This window comes from Zootoca vivipara, chromosome 2 (genome assembly GCF_963506605.1).
Source record: "Zootoca vivipara chromosome 2, rZooViv1.1, whole genome shotgun sequence".
Classification (NCBI taxonomy): Eukaryota; Metazoa; Chordata; class Lepidosauria; order Squamata; family Lacertidae; genus Zootoca; species Zootoca vivipara.
In genome coordinates, this window is record NC_083277.1 from 115,623,363 (window position 1) to 115,649,237 (window position 25,875).

General features: G+C 47.2%; 1 protein-coding gene across 3 annotated transcripts; it reads right to left on the reverse strand.

Annotated features, from left to right (window-relative positions):
- Window positions 1-1,817: 1,817 nt before the first annotated feature.
- On the reverse strand, window positions 1,818-17,137 carry METTL1 (methyltransferase 1, tRNA methylguanosine). 3 transcript variants are annotated; one of them, XM_035103009.2, is made up of 6 exons: window positions 17,024-17,137; window positions 12,477-12,643; window positions 9,425-9,609; window positions 8,109-8,222; window positions 5,021-5,122; window positions 1,818-3,270 (listed from the first exon to the last, which is right to left on the reverse strand). In XM_035103009.2, exons 1-6 carry the CDS (start codon window positions 17,056-17,058, stop codon window positions 3,130-3,132), a joined length of 744 nt encoding a protein of 247 aa, XP_034958900.1. In that variant the 5' UTR covers window positions 17,059-17,137; the 3' UTR covers window positions 1,818-3,129. The 3 variants fall into 3 exon arrangements, with proteins under 3 accessions (XP_034958900.1, XP_034958896.2, XP_034958908.1); XM_035103005.2 differs by lacking the exon at window positions 17,024-17,137 and adding an exon at window positions 15,270-15,410; XM_035103017.2 differs by lacking the exon at window positions 17,024-17,137 and adding an exon at window positions 15,017-15,393.
- Window positions 17,138-25,875: the final 8,738 nt, after the last annotated feature.

Below are 25,875 nucleotides of genomic sequence, written 5' to 3' on the forward strand. Positions count from 1 at the left end.
GCCCTGATGTAGACAGCATCTTAAAAAGCAGAGACATCACCTTGCCGACAAAGGTCCGTATAGTTAAAGCTATGGTTTTCCCAGTAGTGATGTATGGAAGTGAGAGCTGGACCATAAAGAAGGCTGATCGCCGAAGAATTGATGCTTTTGAATTATGGTGCTGGAGGAGACTCTTGAGAGTCCCATGGACTGCAAGAAGATCAAACCTATCCATTCTTAAGGAAATCAGCCCTGAGTGCTCACTGGAAGGACAGATCGTGAAGCTGAGGCTCCAATACTTTGGCCACCTCATGAGAAGAGAAGACTCCCTGGAAAAGACCCTGATGTTGGGAAAGATTGAGGACACAAGGAGAAGGGGACGACAGAGGGCGAGATGGTTGGACAGTGTTCTTGAAGGAACATGAGTCTGACCAAACTGCGGAAGGCAGTGGAAGGCAGGAGTGCCTGGCGTGCTATGGTCCATGGGGTCACAAAGAGTCGGACACGACTAAACGACTAAACAACAAGCAGCCACTTTTCCTGGCCTCACATCCCCCTTCTAGTTTGGGATAGATCATCCATTTCCAGACCACAACAAATTCATATGTATTCCTTCCTTTGCCCCCAATTGCACTGTGCATTTAAAGCTGTGTCACACCACTTTAAACCGTTGTGGCTTCTGCCCAAGAATCCTGGTAATTGTGGTTCGAGAGTTGATAGGAGACCCCTGTTCCCCTCCCAGAACTACAATGACCGGAGTGGTTTAACAGCCAATGCATTGTCCCAGGGAACTCTAGGAATTCTGTGAGAGGAACAGGCGTCTTCTAACAACTCTCAGCACCATTGGGAAACTAAAGTAAAGATTCTTTGGGGAAGCCATGGCAGCTTAAAGCGTTATCATGCTGCTTTAAATATAATATAGCACAGTTGGGACCTCAGCCTGTTCTTTCCCAATACCATATTTTACCTGTGCTTTCTTTCCAAAGGAAAAAACAAAACTCCACACAGCATTGTTTTGAAATTTAAATACATATTTTAATTACGTATTCTCATCTCGAAAATCTGCATTTCTAAACAGCACAATTTATTTCATGCATTCTGGTACTTTTGGGGGGCAGGGGAAGCTAAGGAAGGGTATTGTAAAATCTGGAGAAAGGCTCCATGTAACAATTCTCAAAAAAATCTGCTAGCATCAGATTGCACAGAAATTCAAATTCCCCAATAATCCTTCCTTCCCCTAATGAAGCTCATCTGAACCAGTATGTTTGTACGACACAGGCAGCCTCTGTGGATGAGGAAGGCTGTCTCTCCTGCATGCTCTCCTCAAGAGCTCCCCAGTCTGCCAGACAGGAGACACCTGTCGGGAGACAAAAAACGATGGGACCAAACAGACGTCACCCAGCTAGACAATCTTTGGGATGCCGGCTTCAGCTTGCTGGGCCAAATTACCCTGCAGGACAGTGTTTGCTAAAAGCGGACTATAGCCCAAGCATCCAATCAAATCCAGCTGTGGGACTGGGAAAGGGTTTTTCCTTAAAAACCCAAGTCAGGTGACATCATCTTGGGTCCTCTTAATCAGCCTGATACACACTCTCATGTCTGGAGCATTGGGTGGGGGGAGGGAGGGAGGCGACTTCAAATCCCAGTCCGGATGTGTCCTGTTCCCGAGACTGCCAAGTTCCCCTGTGCGCTACTTGGCAACGAGGAAAGGAGGTTCACCTCCCTCTCCAATCTGCAGCCCTCAAATCCTCAAGTAGGCAGACCACCCTTGGGGCAGAAACAACAGGGTGTTCCAGCTCAGCTTACAAGATGAGTGGGGGGGGGAGGATGACTCAGGCTTAACTTATGCAACTCTGAAGTTTGGAATGTGAATGTGCACAGCCTATCCACCTTGCATTACCCATTGGCGATGACTCATTAGCACACCATGGCAAAGGTTCCATACCTAGGGATCTTTTTATGCACCGTAGGAAACGATGTATTTACCGAGAGAAAGGAACCTTGGGGAAAGATTCATCCCAATTCCACGGTAGCTTGAGCACCCTGGGTTTTGATTCTTTCAAAAACAAGTTCCTGGCCCTTATGGATGCTAGCTTGAAATGGTTTGGGTTCTTTAACAAACCTGCAAAATCCATGGGAGCTGCTTAGGATTTCCAGTGGTGGGAATCCTGCCACCTCACTTGTAAGTTGAGAAATATTGCCTAATTTATAGGTTACACTTCTCTTTGGGTGAATTATTAATGCATGGCAGAGGCATATCCTAGTGTACCTTTGCAATGACATGCTCCCTATAAGCTAAATGCAGAGGTAGGGAACCACTTGGCCCAGTGGCCAAATGCAGCTCTCTGTACCTCTATGTCTGGCTCATGGGAACTCTCCCAGCCTCCACAGTCTTTGCTCCACAACCTCCTCGAGTGTCTTTGCCTGGCTGGAAAGTGAACTCTGGTCATGATTCTTGCTCACCTGGGTGGAAGATACAGAAGCTGAGTGTGCAGAAGCTATCCTACTCACATGGGTAACAACTACGGTCATTTCCCTACAATCTAGGCTATTAGTGAAGGAATGGTTCTTGCAAGAAGACCAAAGAGGCGATTGACAAGCTTCAGAACCCCTCCCATCTTAGGCTCTCTGCACTGGGGGTTAGGTGCCTTAGCCCAGCTGATCTCTTCATAGCAAGGGGATGGGGAGCTGAGGGCTGAGCCCAACCAAGGGCAGCTCTTGCTGTCGCTCAGCAGCTAGGCTGGGCCTGACAACTCATAGAGTCTGATAGTTCTTTCTTCCTGTTTATTATTCATTCACAAAATGAAAGTGATCAATGGTTCAATGGAGTGGGAGGCAACCTCCAGGGATCACTCATCCTGCTACGTGGGGCTGATGCTTACCCCAGTACAGCTGGGACAAGGCACCAGGGTCCTTCTACGGGCAAAACAAGAAGCAAACAAACCAGGCAATCCCTTACTCAACTGTTCAGCCGAGTTACCCCAGAAGGGGAATCCCCAGCTGTGTTAATATTAATAGAAGGCTGACCCCAGCGTGACCAGAGGCGTTGAGTCCGTCCCATGCTTGATGCAATCCCTGCCCCCAACACCTCCCTTTCGACACATGAGTTGGGACGACGTGAATTTTCTCAGGCCCCAGGAAATCCCCCGGTCATGATCCTGCCCCTTCCTGTTCCTGTGTGGTGTCCCTGATGCGCCGGAAGACAGCCGGGAAGGTCTTCCCTCCGTTCCTCTGGACCTTCTTCCCTTCCTCAGTTGAGGTGTCCAGGAGTCCGACAATAGGATCATTCACCTGTTGGGAGAGGAGGAGGAGGTGTGGTTGCTTATTTAAAAAAAAGGACGGTCACACACACACAGCACTGGGAGAACTTCTTTTTCACCCTGTGAAAGTCAGAACTACCCATCTAGCACTAAGTTGCACGGAGGGGCGAAATAAAAGGTGCACAGACCTTGCTATGCCAAAGCTGTCTGCAAACACCAGCTCCCTCAGCCTGAAAATGGAGATGAGCACAGCACCCCACAGTGGAATTCGACTGGACTTAACCGTCCAGGGGTCCTTGACCTTACCAGGGCGGGAAGACTGGGCTCCTACCTCCACCAGGCATTTTCTGCACATACACCCCCATAAGGGGAAATTGTCCCACGATAGCAGTGCACCAAGAAATTTACAGCTCTCCCCTCAGTCCTGCACTACGTGGATGAGTTGTGTGTTTGTGTCCGAGAGAGTTTTATGCCTGCATCTGTGGCAAGTTTGGGCACATTCGCCGGCCTTTTGGGCCAACCTTGAAAAATGTTAACCACAACAGAGTGTAAAGGGGCAACAACTGAACTTCTTCAAGGATTTCCACTACCTGAGATAGCGGTGGCGAAACAGAAGAGGGCCTTTTAAGCAGGGCTCCCCTCCAGTTGGGGAATGCCCTCCTCCAGAGAGACTCGCTGGCTGCTGACTTTTTATTTCGCTAGTCCTCTTAAAACCATTGAGGCTCTTTTCATCTCTGCATTTCATTCGGCTTTCAGTTGTGGCTTTTCACACTGATGACTTTTGGCGCTCCCTGTATTAAACGATTGGCGCTGGAACGGCACACATCCATACTGTTTTTCTGCTCTATAGAATTTGGGGGCTGCTGCGGAGTGGTCTTTCATTGGGGTGGTGATGTTAATCTGCTTTAACTGGTACAGTGGAACTTTGGGTTGAGACCGTAATCCGTGATGAAGGCAGGTCCGCAACCCGCAGCATTCGCAAGCTGAAGCGTCGCGTCTGTGCAGATGCGATTTGGCGCTTCTGCCCATGCGCGAAGCATGATTTAGCACTTCTGCGCATGCGCAAGCGGCGAAACCCGGAAGTCCGCAACCCGGAAACACAAAACCTGAAGCAAACGTAACACGAGGTATGACTGTACATCAGAGCTCGGACTACGGGGCAACTAAGAACAGGTTGGCTCAGGGTGAAGATGGGGAGGGAGGGGGCAGGATCAGTCCAGCTATTCCCAGATGACGGGGTGGGGAAGCTTTAGAACAGAACATTTCTCTCATTTTCCCTACAAGTTAATGAACACGTGCAGCAGAAAGACTTCTGTGGATTAATAACTTTACTTCTGGGCCTGTTTTATACATCTGTGTTGAAAGGTGCAATCCTGTGGACACTTAGCAAGGAGCACACACCCCACGCAACTCAGTAGGACTGACTTCTAGGTATGCACATGTAAGATTTATGCCATGAAACTTTTATGCATTTATTTGGCTCCAGCAATCCCTTACACGTTTATTGCATTTTATTCCTCTTTAGGTCTGTATACTTTCAACAAGTGCTGAAAGTTAAGATTACAAGTGCAAGTGCCGATGTGTCACTGGACCGGTTTCCTCAGAGGCTATATCTGGAACCTGGAAGTTCATCGGGCGGTGACCTAATTCCAAGAGAGCAGGCTGGGAGCATTACAAAACGTTTTCATGCAGGTTGCTTCAAAAGCCTGTCTGGAACTGCAAAAAACCCTTACATCAGAGATGATCCACTCGCACGGATGTGCCCGCTCCCTTGCACTTACCAGTTCTTTCAAGGACACCTGCTCAAAAAGTGGGTGTTCCTGGAAATGCTTCACCATCCACCTGTGCACCTCTTCCACGTCCGTGATGGTGTAGACGAGCCCCTGGGAGAGAGAAGGGAGATGTTACAAGGAGCAGGACACGGAGGACCCTCTCTATTCCCTTTGTGTAACGGGACTCCCCGCCTCCCCAAATCTGATCTGGAGGGTTGAAGAAAGCCCCAGGACAGATCTGGCGGTGCTTATGGGGTGTGTGTGTGTGTGTGGAAATGGGCAAGTCCCACTGTGCAAGCAGGAAAGTTGATGGGACAATTGCTTAGCGCTACATGGGATAGAAAGGGACATGGGTGGCGCTGTGGGTTAAACCACTGAGCCTCTTGGGCTTGCCGATCAGAAGATTGGTGGTTCGAATCCCCGTGAGGAGGTGAGCTCCCATTGCTCGGTCCCTGCTCCTGCCAACCTAGCAGTTTGAAAGCACGTCAAAGTGCAAGTAGATAAATAGGTACCGCTCCGGCGGGAAGGTAAACGGCATTTCCGTGCGCTGCTCTGGTTCGCCAGAAGCGGCTTTGTCATGCTGGCCACATGACCTCAGCCAGTAAAGCGAGATGAGCGCCGCAACCCCCAGAGTCGTCCGCGACTGGACCTAACGGTCAGGGGTCCCTTTACCTTTTACATGGGATAGAAGCCGGAACAGTTTGCTATTTGGGGTTGGGGCAAAATAATCCAATGCAAACGGAGGGGGGAAGATTTTCAGCAGGAAAAGATATTCCCAAACCACTGAAAGCTTCCTGTTCAAAGTTGGATCTCAGGCTCATTTCCGAAAAGGAGTAATTACTGGGTATTCCGAAGCCCCAACTTCCCCGCAGCCTAGGGCTCAGCAATTGCAGCCGTCACGATTGTTGAAGGCGCTGTTGCACTGCCACCTCTCGCCCTGTGCCAGGCTCCTCCTTAGCCTTGGGAAAGCTACCTAGAGAGTTGTGGGGTGACTCACGCTGACTCTGGGTGAGGCCTGGTGCTGATTCATCACAAAGACTGGCTCCCTTTTGTGTCCAACCCCAAAAGCGGTGACGCAAGAAGAAGAAGCGGCAAGGATGCTCCCCATCTTTCCCGCCCCCCCCCGGTAGGTGAAAGGAGAGTCAGCCAGGGTGCCCTGGGGAGAAGCTGCCAGGGGCTGGAAGTGACGCAGTGCTCGGCTGCGAAGAAGTTTGCCAGCACAAGCCTCCTGCTAGGAGCTGGGAGAACAGTGTTGCCTCCAGCACTAATTCGCACCCTTCCCTAATTCTTAGGAGTGAGAAATTCCCAAGCGATCCAGAGCGCCTTGTTTTTCCCCTAGGCCCCAGGGCATGATGATGCACCTGGAGTTTTGATAAAAGAGAGTCATTATTTCTGGAGTACGAAGATGGCGTAGCTTAATCTGGGAAGGCCTACCCTCGGGAAGTGCTCGGGATCGGCGGACGTAGCACAGAAGGGCGTCTAAGCTGGAGGGCAGGCACATTCCTCCTCCGTTCACACATCCTCTTGGAATGCTGAGGTGGAAGGGAATGTCTAGACAAGAGACCTCTGTGGCGCAATGCAGCCCAAGAGAAGCACCTCTGAAACCTTCACTGTCCCTCTTCATGGAGCCCATCCCTTGCCAATCTCAGCTGCCACAGAACCCCCACGAATCTGCCTCAGAAGCCTGACGTCCTGGAGAAATACTTGGGGATTGGGGTGGTTCCAGGGCATGCTCCCAGGTCTCACGGACTGCTAGCCCAATCCTAGGTAGCTGCTTTATTACCTGGTCAGATTACCTGTCTACTCTGGCTAGTAGCGGCCAGGGCCGGCCCTACGGCCGGCCTGGGTGGCGCAGGGCACCACGGCGCCTGCCTGCCCGCCGCGCAGCAGCGCCTGTGGCAGCTGTGCTGCGCCCACCGCGCTGGGAAACGGGGCGGGGGCGTCAGAGGGATCCAGCGCACCACGGCGCCTGGGGCGCTTAAGACAGCCCTGGTAGCAGCTCACCTCTCAGAGGTCATCCAGAAAAGTGTCATGGAATTCTATTCAATATTGACCCAGGGCAGATTCCAATGTATAGTTAACAGAGTAAAAACTTAAAACTTGTTGCAGGATTCCCCAAAAAAATAGACCAGAGGCAATTAATATTTCATTCAGCAGAGCTTTGTGAGCACAATGGTCACAAATCCAATACATTTAGGATTGGCACTGCCCATAAGAAATCCAGTTGCAGCAGACTTAACTTACAATAACTTATAAGAAGACTAAACCTTAACACTATCTATGTACAGACTACCACATCAGAAGGAAGAGAGATAGGTGAAAGTGAAACCCAGGCTCCTTCTGGCCCTACTTTTATAGCCAGCATGATCTTCTTAACAGAAGAGATAAGAGAACCAGTTTTAAGTCAGCTGTACTCAGCTTCTCTGAAGGTACCGGTATAACCCAAACATCATGAACCTTCTGCTTGTTTCTTTCACACGGAGCTTTCAGAACCCTCTTGAATTAATTAGAATAGGAAAGATCTCTACACATCAGATCAATACTTTCTGCACTGAGAAATGCAAACCGACAGATGTTGCTAAACTACAATGGCCATCATTCCCAGCCACTGACAATGCTCACTGAGGCTGATGGGAGTTGTAGTTCAGCAACGTCTGGCAGGCCACAGGATCCCCACACTGGATGCCTGGCTGTGTATGCAAAGTAATAAGAGCAAAAGTTACTGCTTCTTTCCCCGCACTCCTTAGACCGCAAATGACCACCACAGAGATGTGGAAGAGGTTGCAAAAAAACAAACAAACTATTGCCCTTGCAGTAGATGAAAAATGTTTTGCATTTTATTGTCAGGCACTGTTTCAGTGTTTATTAATGTGAGATGTTTGTTTGCCCTATTGATATCAGTGTGCTTTTTGCTTAAATGGTCTCTCTTTTTCGTTTTTGCCTTGAAAAGTTGCTATATTTTATTCCGTAAGGTTGCTTGTGAACTGCTCTGAGCACGGTTCTGCCACAGAAAAGCGTCACACAAACAAACTTGATGCCCTTCCTGTCGAAAGAGGCTTGGAGGAGGCTACAGCACCCTTGAAAGCAATGCACTCACCTCCTCACGCAGAACGTAGGCATATTCTGCCAGCAAAGTGGTGCTGATAATCCTCCATTTGTGCTTCGTCTTCTTGAAATGAGGATCGGGGAAGAGGAAAAACATTTTGCGCAGCTGGATTTTATGCAAAAAAAGAACAAGAGAGAGATGCCTCACCACCAGAAGGAATGGAAGAAGTTGGCCTGTCAGCAGCCTGCAAATTAAAACATAACCCCTAATCTGCATTTGGCCTGGCTATGGAATATCCTGGGCCAACAAAGCCTTTGTTGTCTCCCTACCATCCCCAAAGGAACGAGACTGGCACTCAGCGGGAGGTCACACATTCTGCCTGCAGAAAGCTCCAAAATGAAGCTCTGGATGCACCACCAGCTAAACAAAACCTTGGGCAGCACAGCTGGGGAGGAGCTCAGTGAATCCTTGGTGAACCATTAGACTAGAGCAGGGATGAGAAGTCTATGGGCCTCCTGATGTTGCTGAACTACAGCTCCCAACATCCCTGAACTGTGGGATTTGTAGTTTGTTAAGGGTTGCTGGTGGGACGAAAGCAGTTCGAAAGCACGTCAAAGTGCAAGTACTGTAGATCAGTGTTTCCCAACCAGTGTGCCTCCAGATGTTTTGGGACTACAACTCCCATCATTCCTGACCACTGGTCTTGCTAGCTAGGGATGATGGGAGTTGTAGTCCCAAAACATCTGGAGGCACACTGGTTGGGAAACACTGCTGTAGATAAATAGGTACAGCTACAGCGGGAAGGTAAACGGCGTTTCCATGTGCTGCTCTGGTTCGCCAGAAGCGGCTTTGTCATGCTGGCCACATGATCTGGAAGCTATATGCCGGCTCCCTTGGCCAATAATGCGAGATGAGCACACAACCCCAGAGTCAGTCACGACTGGACCTAATGGTCAGGGGTCCCTTAAGGGTTGCTGGAACTGTAGCGCTGAGGGGGTGAACTACAGTTCCCACGATTCTTTGGGGAAAGCCACATGCTTTAAATGTACTTTAAATACATGATGTGTACACAGCCAGAGTCCAGCAACAGCCAGAGGGCCATAGATTCCTCATCTCTGTGATAGACATCACCAACAGTCTGACAGGACATTTTGTGTGGGATGTTTTTTTTAAAAAAACACAAGGATCTACCCTAAAGATCCCTAATCAGGATGACAGAGGTTTCTCTCTCAGAGGAAATAGCGAGAACCTCAAATGTCCAGGGCGGAAGTGATGCAGGCGTCTTTAAAAGTGTGTACACAAATAATTTTTAAAATTCTGAATGGGGAGAGATTGCTTTTTCCACGCGACACTCTTTAGAAACTCACTTGCCCCTTGCGGAAAAAGTTGGGCAGGTGTTTCATAGCATTGCTGCGGATGCAGCCAATGTTCTGGAACTGCCCGGGGTGAGATGCTCTCAGAGACTGGATCCTGTCCCGCACGTAATCGGAGACCTTCACTCGGATTTCCAGACCCAGCATTAAAGTCTTGGGAAACAGGGGAGACAGCGCAACTGTAAAAGAGAACAAGCAGCCAGTAACTTAAGAGGACAGAGGGTTGTTTTTGGTTGATTAATCAATATATAAATCTTGTTCAATAAAATCAGCACAAGGTGGCCATAAAGTCAAAGATGCTTTATCTCCCTGCTCCCCCTGCAACTCCACATTTCAAAGCCACAGAGATGCTTTCTAACCCCTCTGCTAGACTTACAGTAACTTCCTTTTCTCACACAGTCTTTGCATCAGTCCTCTGTTTAGAAGTCTACAGAAATATACAGTATGGGACTTCCTTCTTCAGTAAGCATAGCTAGGACCAGGCCTGCCAAGAGAAGGCCTACTCATAATCTCTTTACTAGAATTCTGATGGTCAGCAAATATGATTCAAATTTCCACAGCAAAGGACACATGATGTGAAAATCTCTTCATAGAAAACAGCATAATTAACCAGAGTATGAGCTTGCTATATCCTCTCACTTAAGAACATAGGAGTGTCTTGCTAGAGCAGAGCAAGGTCTACAAAGTTTAGCACTTTTTGCAGGAATCTACCAGGAGCGGGGAAGTCCACCCAAAACAGGCTATGGTCCACTTTTTGTAGCACTCTCAACGTTCTCCGTGTGCGCCTTTACTGTTATTGCATAAGGCAGGGGTAGCCCAAGTGGCACCCTCCAGATTCTTTGGACTACAACTTCCATCAGCCCCACTCAACATGGGGAGAGGCCAAGGATGCTGGGAGCTGTAGTCCCCAAAAAACTGGAGGACACCGGGTTGGCTACCTCCAGTGCTTAGGGAATTTTTTAATGTTTGAAGTTTTATTCTGTTTTTAATGCTCTATTGAAAGCCGCCCAGAGTGGTTGGGGAAACCCTGCCAGAGGGGCGGGGTAGAAATTAATAATAATAATAAATAATAATAGCAAAACATTATTTAGATCACTGTTTCCCAACCTTGTGCATCCAGATGTTTTGGGACTACAACTCCCATCATCCCTAGTCAGCAAGACCAGTGGTCAGGAATGATGGGAATTGTAGTCCGAAAACAGCTGGAGGCACACGGTTGGGAAACACTGATTCAGATGATGCTTTGCAAAACTTACCGTTTAAATTTCAGCGTTAAGAGAGAAAGACAAAAAACAAGAATGGCCAGCAATGAATTTAAGCACAGGGAGTGGCACCGATTGAGGCACACAGCACAATCCCATGCGTATTTCCTTGGAAGTAAATCCCACTAATTTCAGTGGAACTTAACGCACAAGGAAGTGCGTGTAGGATTATGCAAGCCTGGTCTTATGCAGGCCGACTTGGAAAGCAGTCCAGATGTGTTCAGCCTAGCTTGCTCCCAGGGAAGAGCACACACAGAACTGCAGCCTTAGTTTCATGGAGGGCAAACTTCCCCAACTTTCTGCCTTCCAGATGTTTTGGACGCCTATCAGTCCCAGTCAGCACAGATGTCCAAAACATCCGGAGACACTTATGAACGAAGACTCAATCCTAGAGGCCCTTTTGTGGCTAGGAGATAAGATTGCAGTGGGAAGTGAGTGTCACCAAACTCATCATTTCCATGCAAAGGAGGGGGCTGCAACTTCCCTGAATTCAGTGGGACTCACTTTCAATTCAGATTGCAGTACAAAGAATTCAGCCTTTAATTCACAGCCATTCAACAGGTGGTTCTTTTTACCTCCATCCAACACATTCCTGTCTGTGGATTCACAAGATGGTCAAGGAGTGACAATTTATCATGGGGAAAACTTGCCGCAAGCTTATTTCCTGAGTAAAGGGTGTGGTTTTTTTTAATGTAGATAACCGGCAGATCATGACTCTTTATAAACACAGACTATCGCATGATAGCCGCCCTCGTTAAAAGGAAAACACCACAGTAGAAATCAATCCATCACCTTCCAATCACTGTGAATCAGCAAGAATGAATTTTAAAAATATAGACAATGGTCTTCGTAATAGCCAGGGCCTATTCATGCTTAATGACACATTTCTCACTGGGAATTCCACGGCGAGCATCTGTTTGCCAAATGAAGCAGATGTGTCGCCATCTCAATAATTTATTCTGCTTCTACTGATCGTGAGAAAGGATAAAAAGAGCTGTCTGCTACCTGATCACTAGTAGAACCCCCAGGTTCCAATATTTCATCAGTCACAGCCTGCATCTTTTGAAGCTTGTCCTTACATCCATGAGGACTGTACACTTGCTTTTTCAAATGAAGGCTGGCAATTCTCAGGCTGTTGAATTACACTACCACCAGTTACAAATGAAGAAAATACTGCCAGCATCCACCCCATTTGCTTTCTTTCCTCCAGCATGAATGGAAGCTCTAACTGAAATGTGTTCTACACAGACCCCTTGAAAACTGCAGATGGATTGGCAGACCACTTAACGCTTTTTCTGCCTGTTGTAGCCATTGTAATGCATTGTGTATGGTTTTCAATTGTGTTTCCATCATTTCTTTTATTTCTCATATATTGTATTTTATAGTATAGAATTCCAACTGCAACACAACAAAATGCACAGGGTTTCACTATCCAAAGCACGATGCGTTCTCAGGAAATCTTTTGTTAGGCAAGCATTCACATAACAAGTCAATGATTTCCACTGATTCCTATGGGGAAATTTCTAATGCATTCCTGACCACAGAATTTTTACCCCAGGAAAAACCCCTGAAACCCTGCAAAAGGCAAAGGAAGGAAAAAAATACTCTCTTATTTGTCCAATCTCTCCCGCTTCCTCCCTCCTACCATGGTTCCTGGATAAACAGCTGTCACAGACCAGGGAGAGAAGGAAAGCATTCAAAAAGGATTGTTTTATAGTCTTTTACAGGCTTGTAACCCATAGAGAAACCTTAACCATCAGCTAACTCTCATTGGGGAAAATTACCAAGCAAGCCCCCATAACCGCAGCCGATATCAGCAAACTCTACTTGAGACGCAGGCTTAGTTCTCTCTTCTGCATCCTTCAGGTCATCATGTTGATCGTCTGCAGTTAAAGGGGGGGAAAACTCCGGGTAGATCTCTGACCAGTCCATTTCTTCAGGCTTGGCAGGACTATCAGGAAAGAAACCGGAGGACTTCATGAAGTAAGAGTGAAGAACCGTAATTATATGTTGACCCTAGAAAAACCACCACCCAAGGTAATACCTGTATTGGTACATATGAGGCAAAAAACCTTGAAGTTGGGCAATTCATTTATTAAGACCAACTAAAATGTCACAAAATAGTGGCAAGCCATCTCCAGAACTCTGCACCAAGCAAGGTAATTTACACAAACAAAGGGGTGACAGAAAAAGTGGAAAATAGAGATTGCAGACTAAGGCTGCAGACACACCATACATTTAAAGTACATGATCACACACCCACACACCCCATATATATATATATATATATATATATATATATAGAGAGAGAGAGAGAGAGAGAGAGAGAGAGAGAGAGAGAGAGAGAGAGAGAGAGAATTATAGTTTGTTTAGGGTGCTGGGAATTGTAACTCTGTGAGGGGTAAACTACAGTTCCCAAGATTCTCTGAGGGGGAGCAATGTACTTTAAATGCATGGTGGATATGCAACCTGCATTGTTGTTATATACTATAGTTATCAGATTATAAACCTAGTATTTTGGTATGAAGCAGCAATGGCTGTTTTTCCAAGAGGCAACCATGAGGAACAACTTCTGTGGGACACAATTTATTACAGGTTTCAAAAACTGAATCGGGCAAGGAGTCAGGGCTGGCATGCATCATATAATGTTGACACAGATAAATATTCCCATGATTTGCATCTCCAGAAACATTCCAAAGACTTATGTCGTAAACAAGAAAAAATGACAATTTGTCCATCTGGAAGGGGTGGGGGGAGGTCCAGACAATAAAATTTAGGGGACTACAGTCAAATTCTAACCACAATTATTTGGAAGCAAGTTCCATTGATGTCAGCGGAAATTACCGTCACCGGAAATTGCTTTGTACATGAATTGTATTAAGGCACGCTTAACTTGTGAGCATTAACTTGTGAATTATGGTGCTGGAAGAGACTCTTGAGAGTCCCATGGACTGCAAGAAGATCAAACCTATCCATTCTTAAGAAAATCAGTCCTGAGTGCTCCCTGGAAGGACAGATCGTGAAGCTGAGGCTCCAATACTTTGGCCACCTCATGAGAAGAGAAGAATCCTTGGAAAAGACCCTGATGTTGGGAAAGATTGAGGGCACTAGGAGAAGGGGACCACAGAGGACAAGATGGTTGGACAGTGTTCTCGAAGCTACGAACATGAGTTTGACCAAACTGCGGGAGGCAGTGCAAGACAGGAATGACTGGCGTGCTATGGTCCATGGGGTCACGAAGAGTCGGACACGACTAAACGACTAAACAACAACAACAACTTGTGAGCAAGTCCCACTGAATGCAATGATGCTTACCTTCAAGTAAAGACATAACTGAGCTGCAGACTACAATATATGCTGCCTCAGTCGTATGTACACATACACAGAGCTCTTTCGTTCAACTGTCAATATGCCCAAATAAACGTGCATGAGATTGCAGCTTTAGGTATCCTTACTTGGAAGCAAGTCCCATTGGTCTGGTTCCCATATAACATAAAGCCGCAGCTTATTAAACTAAAGTTACATAAATGATGCTTTAGGTTTACTTGCAAACCTTGCCCAGCAGCTTAACTATGGTTTGTCTACTCCCAAATCAAACCATGATCTGAAGTGACGGATTGATGTTGGCTTACACACCTTAGCTTGTTTAAACTGTGGCTTGGCATTAGGTGTGAACACAGCACTCTTCCTTGTCCATAGTTTGGTTGGCCAACCCACCCCAGATGCTCACCAAATTAAAAAGACACAAGACAAAACAGGACAAACTTGGGAGAAACAAACCACAGTTTGTGGGACAAGTTGCAGTTTGCTGAACAATAATGAAGTGTTATGTGCCAGCCAGGCCACTGATATCAAGGAGGCCTGTTTCTAAGCAGAATCAGACCATTACAGCTGAATTCAATGGGGCTTGCTTTTGAGCAAACATGTATAGGATTGCAGTGCCATCATCTCACAGTTCACCATGAAGAGAGGTGAGCCAAGACATTCTGTCACTGATGAATATAAACTCTAGAGCAGGGATGGAGAACCAGAGGCCCCCACCCACCCACCCCAAGATATTGCTGGCCTGCCTGAGGGGAGTCAAACAACACCTGGAAGGTTAGATTCCCCCAGAAATGAGAGAGATCATGAAAACGTGTGCCCAAGAAGCAGGTAAGCCAGACCTGTGGCCCATGTTTTCCATGCAGAACGCCCCCCCCCAAGGTTCCTTATCCCCTCCCCCAAAAGCAACTCCGGTTGCCATACTGGGAAAGCCGCGGAGATTCCTCTGCCATTCATAAGAGGCAACACCGGCCCGAACAGACCAGTGCGCGGTCTGACTCACTATGGGGTCCATATTCCCTGAGTCAAGGGGCGAGATGTGCGAATTTCGACACGGTAGGCTCACTCAGAAGGGAGCCCCAGGGAATTCAACAGCAAAACACGTCAGCACGGTAGGGTCGGGGGTGCGCCCGGCAAAGCGGATAGACGTCTCTATGAGCCCGTGGGGAGCCTAAGGAAACGGGCGGCGAGGGTGGGACCCCGGAATCGGGGCGATCGCGGGGTTGTTGCTGTTTGCCTATCCCGCCCGCACTCACTAGCGCAGCGTGTGATCCGCCAGAGGGTTGGAATGCGCTCTCTGCCGGTAGAAGCGCTTCTGCGGCGGCGGCGGCGGCCCCTTTGCCACCGCCGGCCCCTCCATCGCGATCACAGCGCCGGAGCCACGTGGAGCACCCAGTGCACAGGAGTCGCGGGAGACCCGCGTCATCCCGGACGCGCCCGTCGCGTCGCGCCCGCCGCCTTAAAGGGCCAGCCCAGCGGCGCCCGGCGCGCTCCTGCCTGTTTCCATGGCGACGTTTGGGCTGCCTTTCTGGCAGTTGCAGCACTTCCTGGCGGCAAGAGCTGTTCGACAGCGGAACAGACTCCTACGAGAGGTGGTGGCCTCTCCTTCCCTGGAAGTTTTTAAATTTAAGCAGAAGTTGGATATGGCCACCTGTTATGGATGCTTTAGCTGAGATTCCTGCATAGCAGACGGGGTTGGGCTAGATGACCCTCGGGGTCCCTTCCAGCTCAAATCATTTCTTAGAATCATAGAATTGTAGGGCTGGAAAGGACACCAAAGGTCATCTAGCCCCCCCCCCCGGCAATGCAGGAGTATTTTGCCCAACATGGGCAAAATTAAGAGTCTCGTGCTCTACCGACAGAGGTCCTCTTTCCTAACAGCCTGCAATGCAGGAATCACAACAAGATCACAGAGCAGGTTTTCACCTATGTTTGCATGAGATTGGAACACCCATTTTGGAATCAAGGTGGCGGACTGAACCTTTCAAAAACTGTGCTGATTCTCTTAGCATTCCCAAGCACTGCTGGGTGTGAGGTTGCTACCGGTAGAACAGTATGTGTATGTTTACACACAGAGAAAAACACAGACATACACCTCATCTCTCATTTCCGAATCACCCAATGCAGCCTGGTTTCCTCTCTGCTGCCATTTCTTTTTAATTCCGCCTTTGATATTACTACAGTGGTACCTCGGTTTATAAACACAATTGGTTCCGGAAGTCTGTTCATAAACTGAAGCGTTCATAAATTGAAGCGAACTTTCCCATTGAAAGTACTGTAATGGAAAGTGGATTAATCTGTTCCAGACGGTCTGCGGAGTACTTAAACTGAAGCGTTCATAAACTGAAGCGAACTTTCCCATTGAAAGTAATGGAAAGTGGATTAATCCGTTCCAGATGGGTCTGCGGAGTACTCAACCTGAAGCGTACTTAACCCGAAGCATGGGTGTAATTGGTTCCGGAAGTCTGTTCATAAACTGAAGCGTTCATAAACTGAAGCGAACTTTCCCATTGAAAGTAATGGAAAGTGAATTAATCCGTTCCAGATGGGACCGCAGCATTCGTAAACCGAAAATTCGTAAACCGAGGTGTTCATAAACCGAGCTTCCACTGTATTTTATTAAATTTATATGCCTCGTTTCATCCAAAAATTGCAGGGCATAAAAAAGGAAATACATAAATAATAACAGCAACAAAACAATAACACCCACAAACATATTTAAAAGGCCCGGATGATCAACCAATGATTTAATCAAACGAAGATAACTTCTGTTTTAACTTTTTACAGATGGGATGCTTATGTGTGAGACTGAGATGTGTAATGGCTTGACTAAGTCCCACATCCCATCTGCCAATAAATAGTAAGGGAAACAGGGTTTTCGAATGGCCATGCAATCTATGCAGCGGTCCCCGACACTTTCATGTATCAAAAGGTCATCCCTTGACTGGAGTATGTGTGTCATCATGCAACAAAAAATAACATTTCAGATACTAGAAATGGTGTCCCTTACCAACATGATGTGGAGCTGCCTGGTTGCAAGCACATTTAGGGGTGAAGTTTTGCTAATCCATTTTGGTCCTGGAAACCTTACTACATTTCAAAGATGTGCATGCTTTGTTGAATTACCTCCCCAATAATAGAGGGAATTAGCACCAAGCCATGGGTCATGAATCAACGTCAGCCAAATGCATGGTGTTTCAACACTGGAATGAGAAGTTAATGATTTGCACCCCCTGTCCCTGTTTGAACTGGCCATGCATTGATTGACAAGATTGCAAAGAAGGGAAATACAAGAACATTTTATCGGATTTTCTTGAGACTTTTGCATCGTACTAGTTGACCATCCACTATATTTGTGGTTCAAACACCCTAACCCACCCCCCTCTTCCATATTTCTACTCTCCCATTTTAAGTCTTGTTTAGATGTCAATTTATTTGTTTTTGTCTAAACACCATAATTGAATATTCTACAATTTTAAAAAACCCCGCCCCTTAATATTTGCATTGTGCTTTCAAGTATTCAAAGCAGTTTACATAACTTGTCTAAGTATAATCTTCACAACTGCCCGGTTTGTCAGTACTGTATTATTATCCCCCATGTTGCAAAATGGAGAGGAGACTGAAGATGAGAGAGGGGATCACTAGGGAATTCACAGCAGTGATCAGATTCATACCAGGCATTTTGTGATTCATAGCTAGTCTGTTCAAGTTCCCACAGGTTGTTTTGCAAGGGGTGCCATCTGTCACTTCACCCCCTACTTCTGTTAACGAGGTGCTCCTTCTTGAGTTTGGGGTTGGACCAGTCGCAACACACTTTTTTTTTAACCCACTGTTTTGTGCAAGTCTGGCATATCAAAATGCAAAAACAAAAAACATGCACACATATTGAATCCCGTTTAAACTGCCACGTTTATACACCCTACAAGAATGCAGTGGGGAGAATGATTGGTTCTTTCCTGCCTTGAATATGGCAAAGAAGGCTGATTGGCTCTGAGTTTTCCACCAGCCGCGTTTTAGCCAACATCCCACCTGTCATCACCCCCAGGTCCCCAAGAAACCACAGGCCTGAATGAGCTCGTGTTAGGGCGAGAGGATGCTTAGAGTGTCTGCTTCAATTACCCTGGTCATCTCACAACCAGGGCACTGAGGGAGCACAAACCATGCCCGCAGGAAGCTCCTTGAGGACTCACAGGAATAGCAGCACCACAGGGTGCAACAAAGGTGGGGTAAAACCAAAAGGAACTTCAGTGCCACCTTGGTCAACCAAATCATTGCTATTTGGGTGGCCATGCCACCATAACGGATGTGAGAAAAAGATGGGGAGAGGGTGCAAAGGGGTGGGTCAAGGCACCTTCCCCGAACCAACTCCTGCTTCTTCTTTTCATTTATGTGGCATTGATAAAGTGTCAGGCAGCTCTTGTTTACTGGAAGCACAGTCACACGGGGGGGGGATTTTGATATGTAACTGATAGTGATTCATGCAGTCGCTAGATGTCTGTTTCCAATTAATGAAGCTGTTAATTGCATTGGCAAGTATTTCACAGCCACATGGTATGGCATGTTCTATTCTCTTCAGAAAAACCGGGGTCCTGGAAGAGTGCAATGTTGAATTTTTAAAAATAATACTTTCAAAAGGGATTCCAACTTGTACTGAAAATACAGTACATTGTTCACACTAATGGTAAAGAATGGTTAGAAGAACTCGAGGCTCACTCCTCAAGGCTCAACCTCTTCCATCACAACGTCTTATGCATGAGTGATATTTACCCATTTGGACAAGAGCGTTAAAGAGGTCTTGTGCAAGTCCATCATATAAAAACATTTTTAAAGCCCTCTGTATGTGCTGCGATTAGCCTCTGGTGTAATCCCTCCTAGTCCAGGCATTCCCAAACTTCGGCCCTCCAGATGTTTTGGACTACAATTCCCATCTTCCCTGACCATTGGTCCTGCTACCTAGGGATCATGGGAGTTGTAGGCCAAAACATCTGGAAGGCCGCAGTTTGGGGGTGCCTGGACTAGGACTTCCGAACCAGATCTGCCTTCAACATGTGGCAATCAATTTAAACTGGTGTCTTCCATTTGCTGGTAGGCAAAGAGAGGAGGCAGGTTTTTGCTTGGCACCTGAAGATATGTGACAAAGATGAGCCTCCCCCGGGGGGGGGGGGGAGATATTCTACAAATAGGGGAAAACTGATTGTGTATAATTTACAGCAACAAAAAAGGTGGGCTCCCAAAACGTGGTAAAAGTTTAGTGTTCTAGCAATGGAACATAATCTCTCTCTCTTCTCTCTCTCTCTCTCTCTCTCTCTCTCTCTCTCTCTCTCTCTCTCTCTCTCTCTCTCTCTCTCTCTCTTTTAAGGCACATGAAGCTTAACGGTATTTGCAAAGTTGTAACTATTATTTATAGCTGAGAAGAACATGCTTGGCAACTGATTGTAGACATATGGAGGTCTTATTGGAAACACATTTACAAAAACTTACAGAAATGTCCTGGGGTGAGAGTTAATTCCAGAGGCTGATGTGGACGGGGCTGAGGAGCAATGACACTATGGCAGTAGGGATGCAGTGGCAGCAGTGTCAGAGGACTGGAGGGACGTAGAAACATCCCTCTAACCCCCCCCCCCCAACCTCCCACACTTCCCTATGCCTCCCTCTGCTAGTGGTACCATTTTGAGCAGCCCAGGACCTGCAGAAGAGAGAAGAACCTCCCCAACAACTATCACAAAGCAATACCCAGTTTTCTAGCTGAGGCCAGCAGATTCTTCTTCTAGGAAGAAGGTTTGATCCTTTTGGACTTGACACTTTGGGGGTTGCATGGAGTGAAGATGTCCTACATGCCTGAAGTAGGGATTTAGTATTGGACCCTCGGCTGAGAGGAGGTGGTGTTGTAGATCCAAGAGAGAGAGAGTTGGATTTTCAGCTATTGGGGACACTGGGAGCTGCGGAAACCAGGAAATGTGAGTGCCCTGCTGGATCATAGCATCTATAATAATAATAAATGCTTTATTGTCACTGTACCACTTGTTTACAGTGAGATTAAACGAGCCCCCCATCCCCCCCCCGGGCAATCTCTCAGTCCTTGTTACACTCTGGGTGCCGTCGTAGGACCACCAACCCCGAACATCAGCTGCAATGTTGCTGTCTTATTGCTTTCACAGGGGCCAACCATGGGAAGCCTGGAAGCTGGGCATAAGTTCAACAGTTCCTTTCCTTTTCCCACCCAGTGGAAGCCTACTCATTGCGCTGGGTGATACAGTACTTCTTCTGCTCTCACTGTCAGCCCATTTTAAAGCAGCTTCCCTCTAGGAGAGCCAGGCAGAAAGAGGGAGTGTGTGTCAGAGAACTGGTTCCATTAATTGGGAGGGGTGAGTCTTTCCCAATGGGGTCAGTTTCATCTTACATTTTCTGTCAGTAGGGCTATCAGTAGGGCTACCGAGGTTCTAAGTTTAACACGAATGGGCTTCTCGGTGTAGAACCTAACTTTAATCTGTTTTAACATTTCCACTTTTGCATGTTTTAAAGTATAGTTGTGTCTTCTTGAATTTCTTGTTTTAGCTTTTTGCAAACTGCTTTGGGGTGGTTGTTTTTTTAAAAAAAAAAACCAAGCAGTGCATAAATGTTAAGATATAAATAAAAATAAAAAGTTACACTTGAGCACATGATGGGATGAGGCTAAAAACATGCCCCATGGCCCCTTTGCTGCTTTGCGCACGTAACTGCGGCCTTCATAACTTCCAGTATTTTCAGGGTGCTACCTGATCCTGGGGAGGATTGGGCAAGCAGACCTCATTTCCCACTCACATACCCAATTCTATGTAGAATTCCGCACCTGATGTGGGGACAAGTTGGTTTTGGCCAACTGTTGCTATGTTTAAGCAGTGTCTCCATCTACATTCCGTCTGTAAAGGTAAAGGGACCCCTGACCATTAGGTCCAGTCGCGGACAACTCTGGGGTTGCGGCGCTCATCTCGCTTTACTGGCCGAGGGAGCCGGTGTACAGCTTCTGGGTCATGTGGCCAGCATGACTAAGCCGCTTCTAGCAAACCAGAGCAGCGCACGGAAACACTGTTTACCTTCCTGCCGGAGCGGTACCCAGGGCCATCTTGAGCATATCTGGCGCCATGGTGCGAAGAACCCTCCGGCGCACCCCCCCCCGCCCCGTTTCGCAGCGCAGCTGTCTTGCCATAGGGCCGGCCCTGGCAGTACCTATTTATCTACTTACACTTTGACATGCTTTCGAACTGCTAGGTGGGCAGGAGTTGGGACCGAGCAACAGGAGCTCACTCCGTCACAGGGATTCGAACCGCCGACCTTCTGATCGGCAAGCCCTAGGCTCTGTGGTTTAACCCACAGCGCCACCCACGCCCCTGTTCTGTCTGTACATTTGTAAATAAATACAAACATCACGAAACACCAATAAGAGCAAATAGTGTAAAACGCGAATAAGCTTCCATTGACCTCCTTCCAACGGGAGAGTAAGAACTATGGTCTTGGAACTTCTCTCCGCTCTGAGAAGTGGGGTGAGTGCAATGCCAGCTGTGTCCAGTCTTCCTTTCTGGACTGTTGAATGTGGCGGCAATTGAACCATGCAAAGCAATCCATGGCTATCTCCTTTTCCTGCTACTCTGTGCAAACACCTGACAGATGTATAGCTTCCTCTACCACTCAGAGACTTCCCTCCTGCCTGCCTCTACCACTCTACCACTGAGACTTCCCTCCTGCCTGCCTGTTTTAATTATCAGGCCCTCTCTGATTCCCAGGCAGCATTGATTTACCATATTTTTTGTGTTGCAGATCTTTTATATGAAAAGGGGAGGTCAACACAGAAATTCTGGGCATGAAGGTTTCTTGGCAAAGGATGCTTTCTTTCCGAATGCATTCTTGAAAAGCGTACATCACCCTAGTTCATTCTTCGAGGAATACTCTCAAGGGATGTTGTTTCCCTCCATCCTGCCCTTAAGTCATTTTGCAGAAATGTTGTAGACTATTAGAAAGAAATAAGTTTTCCAGCCCTGTGAACATAATTGTGTAGAGTCAAATCACTGCTACAAGCTGGTAATTGAAATCTCCCAGTTGGTTTATTTGAATCATTTAGGGTGAGTGTTCTACCCTCCAGGCTTCTTTTTCCCAGTCCTTGGGACTTTCTTTAAGGCCTCACCAGGTCACCTGTGTCATACCCCTCACCACCCCCTCACCACAACCACCTTGAGTACATTTGCTCTGGGCGGCTTCCAACAAAATATTAAAATACAATAGTCTGTCAAACATTAAAAGCTTCCCTAAACAGGGCTGCCTTCAGATGTCTTCTAAAAGTCTGGCAGTTGTTTTTCTCTTTGGCATCTGGTGGGAGGGCGTTCCATAGGGTGGGTGACACTACCGAGAAGGCCCTCTGCCTGGTTCCCTGTAACTTGGCTTCTCGCAGTGAGGGAACCGCCAGAAGGCCCTTGGCACTGGACCTCAGAATATGTCATTCAACTGTATTAATGCCTCTTGCTTGCCTGCACATGGAGGTGGAAACTATTGCATGGCTGGAATGTAGCCTACTCTAGAAAGGCAAGAACCATATCCATTGCCTTGCCCTTTTTTGCCCCTGGCTTCACCCACCTACTCCTGCTATGTGGCCCCTGGAACATAGGCAGCTCCGCCACCGGAGGTGGAGAGCAGGCGCGCTGCCCCCCGTGATGTGGCGGGCGTTCTGGGGGTGTGGCATGCCATCTGCGGGGGCAGGGGCAGCCGCGATAGCGCCCCAGGGGTTGCGCTGCCTGGGGCGGTGTGCCCTCACCACCCCCATCTTCCTACGCTGCTGAACATAGGAGCCAACTCCTAGGAGCCGAAGGGTCTTCACCCTCCTCAATAAAATATTTGAGGGGTGGGAGGCAGTGGAGGGGCACAGCAGGGCAGCGTGGCACCAGGAGGGGTACAGCAGGGCAGGGATTTTCCCTCTCAAGCAGGTATGCTGCTCAACAATAACAGGTTATCAGTTATCCAAAAGCAACCTGAATCAGTTTGCATCAGAATGAACAGAAGTTGAATTCTCAAGCATCCCTACTTCCAAATCGGTCTAATGGTTCCTCTCTTGCTTATCTGCCTTTAAAGGCATGTAAAATCCACTGCCTGAGCAAAATGAACACTTGGCCTTGTCTAACCATAGAACTCCTTTCCAAAGAGACTGAAATGTGGCTTCTATGTGTTCTCATCTTTGATAGACAACTTGTGCCCATTCATTCCCTTACCTTGTGTACACACATTGTATTATTGCAGTACAAGCATTAGGGAACTTCAGGCTATTGTTATTTACAACCAAACACTCAGATTTGGTTTTCTTTGTAAGACAGGAGCTCATGTTCTTGGAAGGGTGTTTCCTCTTTGTGCTGTTGGTAACCACTGAGCTCTACCAGTAATGGCCAGTTGCATAACAGCTGTATGGGAACAAAGCCCATATTTTTCTTAGTGATTTAAGTGACTCACATCATCTTTAGGGATGCGGGTGGCATTGTGCTCTAAACCACTGAGCCAGGGCCGGATTTAGGTTTGATGAAGCCCTAAGCTACTGAAGGTAACGGGGCCCTTTATATGTCCAGCTGGCTTTTATCAACAACAAATTGTCGCTGTTTTTTGTGTGTTGAATATATGCTATATGGTAATTTGTGGACCTAAAAAGGTAAAGGGACCCCTGACCGTTAGGTCCAGTCGCAGACGACTCTGGGGTTGCGGCGCTCATCTCGCTTTACTGGCTGAGGGAGCCGGCGTACAGCTTCCAGGTCATGTGGCCAGGACGACTAAGCCGCTTCTGGCGAACCAGAGCAGCACACGTTTTATTTGTTTTTTATCTTATATTTTGCAAATCTACAACCAGTTTTTTTATAGTTTTTTTGGGGGGGGAACCCCAAGAGAGTGGGGACCTGAATTATAGCTTGTTTAGCTTATACATCAACCTGGTACTGCACTGAGCCTCTTGGGCTTGCTGATCAGAAGGTTGGCGGTTCGAATCCCTGCGACGGGGTGATCTCCCATTGCTCTGTCCCAGCCCCTGCCAACCTAGCAGTTCAAAAGCACACCGGTGCCAGTACATAAATAGGTAACGCTGCGGTGGGAAGGCAAACAGCGTTTCTGTGTGCTCTGGTTTCCGTCACGGTGTTCCGTTGCGCCAGAAGCGGTTTAGTCCTGCTGGCCACATGACCTGGAAAGCTGTCTGTGGGCAAACGTCTGCTCCCTCGGCCTGAAAGTGAGATGAGCGCCGCAACCCCATAGTCGCCTTTGACTGGACTTAACCGTCCAGGGGTCCTTTACCTTTTTACCTTTTACCTTCACATCATCTTCAGGAAGGAAAACATAATTATAAAATTCAGCTTCTTTTCAATGAACGCAGAAGCCAGCAGAAAGATAGCACAAAAATTACAAGCTGTACTAATTGAGGCAAAGGCTGTTGTTACATCATATAAGTGAAATGCAGCCTTTAAGGGGAACAGCCTCTTGCACAGTATCAGCTTCTATATAATCAGGTTTCTTCAGAAGCCTAGAAACTGGCTTGAAATTCTGATCTTGTTTTGCAGAATAATAATATAGAAACACATTGTTTTGCTTTGTACAGATTCATAGAGTTTCTTCCGTGCTCATGTTATTCCTCTTTCCAAGTCATTTCTCAGGAACAATATTGTCAAGGAACTTAAAAGTGTGGGCTGAACATCACAGAATTTACTTTTGCAAATCTTGCTGTGCATTTCTGCTCAGAAGTGAGTACCATTGAATTTAATGGGTGAGGAAAACACGCAGGCCAGTTGGCAGACATCTCAGGAGAGCTTTGGCGACAGTGGTGAACCTTCAGACTGCCTGAGACCTTCACATGTCCATCTCCACACCGCTCAACCTCACGGCTCCCTGCAATGACCCTTCCTTTTCTCCCCTGTTGCCCCTTATGCCTGGAATTGCCTCCCAGGCGACCTCTGAGATACCATCCCTATTGCTACCTTCACAAATCGAAAGCACATCAAAGTGCAAGTACTGTAGATAAATAGGTACCGCTACAGCGGGAAGGTAAACGGCGTTTCCGTGTGCTGCTCTGGTTCGCCAGAAGCGGCTCAGTCAGGCTGGCCACATGGTCCGCTCCTAGGCCAATCAATAAAGTGAGATGAGCTCTGCAACCCCAGAGTCTGTCACGCCTGGACCTAATGGTCAGGGGTCCCTTTACCTTTAGTTATAATTATATAGTAGTCCTGCATGTACCAATATATATTTCAGGCTCCAGCCTGTGTTGTGGTTTTCAAACCAAGTGGTTCCACTTGCAGAAGTGCCCCCCAAGTCCAAAATCTTCAAATCATCTTTAGCATCTTATTTTTATATACAGTACTTTATTTTTGATAGGTCCTTATGGGCCATGTATTGTATTTGTGAAGAAACTGCATTTGTAGCATTTGTAGCCCTCTGTTCCACTGAATGCTCATTAGCATTGTTTCAATTATTCTGCTGAGAACCTCTGGTTTATTCCACTGACTAACATAGTAGCTTCGGAAAATAATCTTCAGAGGGTTCCCTGCCAAAGATCCGCTTCAGAACACTGCAGTGACCTGTGGCTTTGACGCACATTGACAAATATGAACGGACAGTTTAGCTACTCCAACAGGGAGCTGAAAGAACAGTAGTTAAAGAGTAATAGTACAATTGACAGTCTCTTGTCCGTGAAAAGATGTGGATTAATGAACACAGCGGACCTTGATTTGACAGACATAGAGATATTGGAGCTGCTTTTCCCCTCCTAAAACCAATGAAAATATCAGCAGAATTGCTCTCTTGCTTTCTGTTTTGCTTTCTGTTGAGTGTGTTCCATTTGTTCCCCACTGCTATGGGAAAACACGCTTTGGTTTA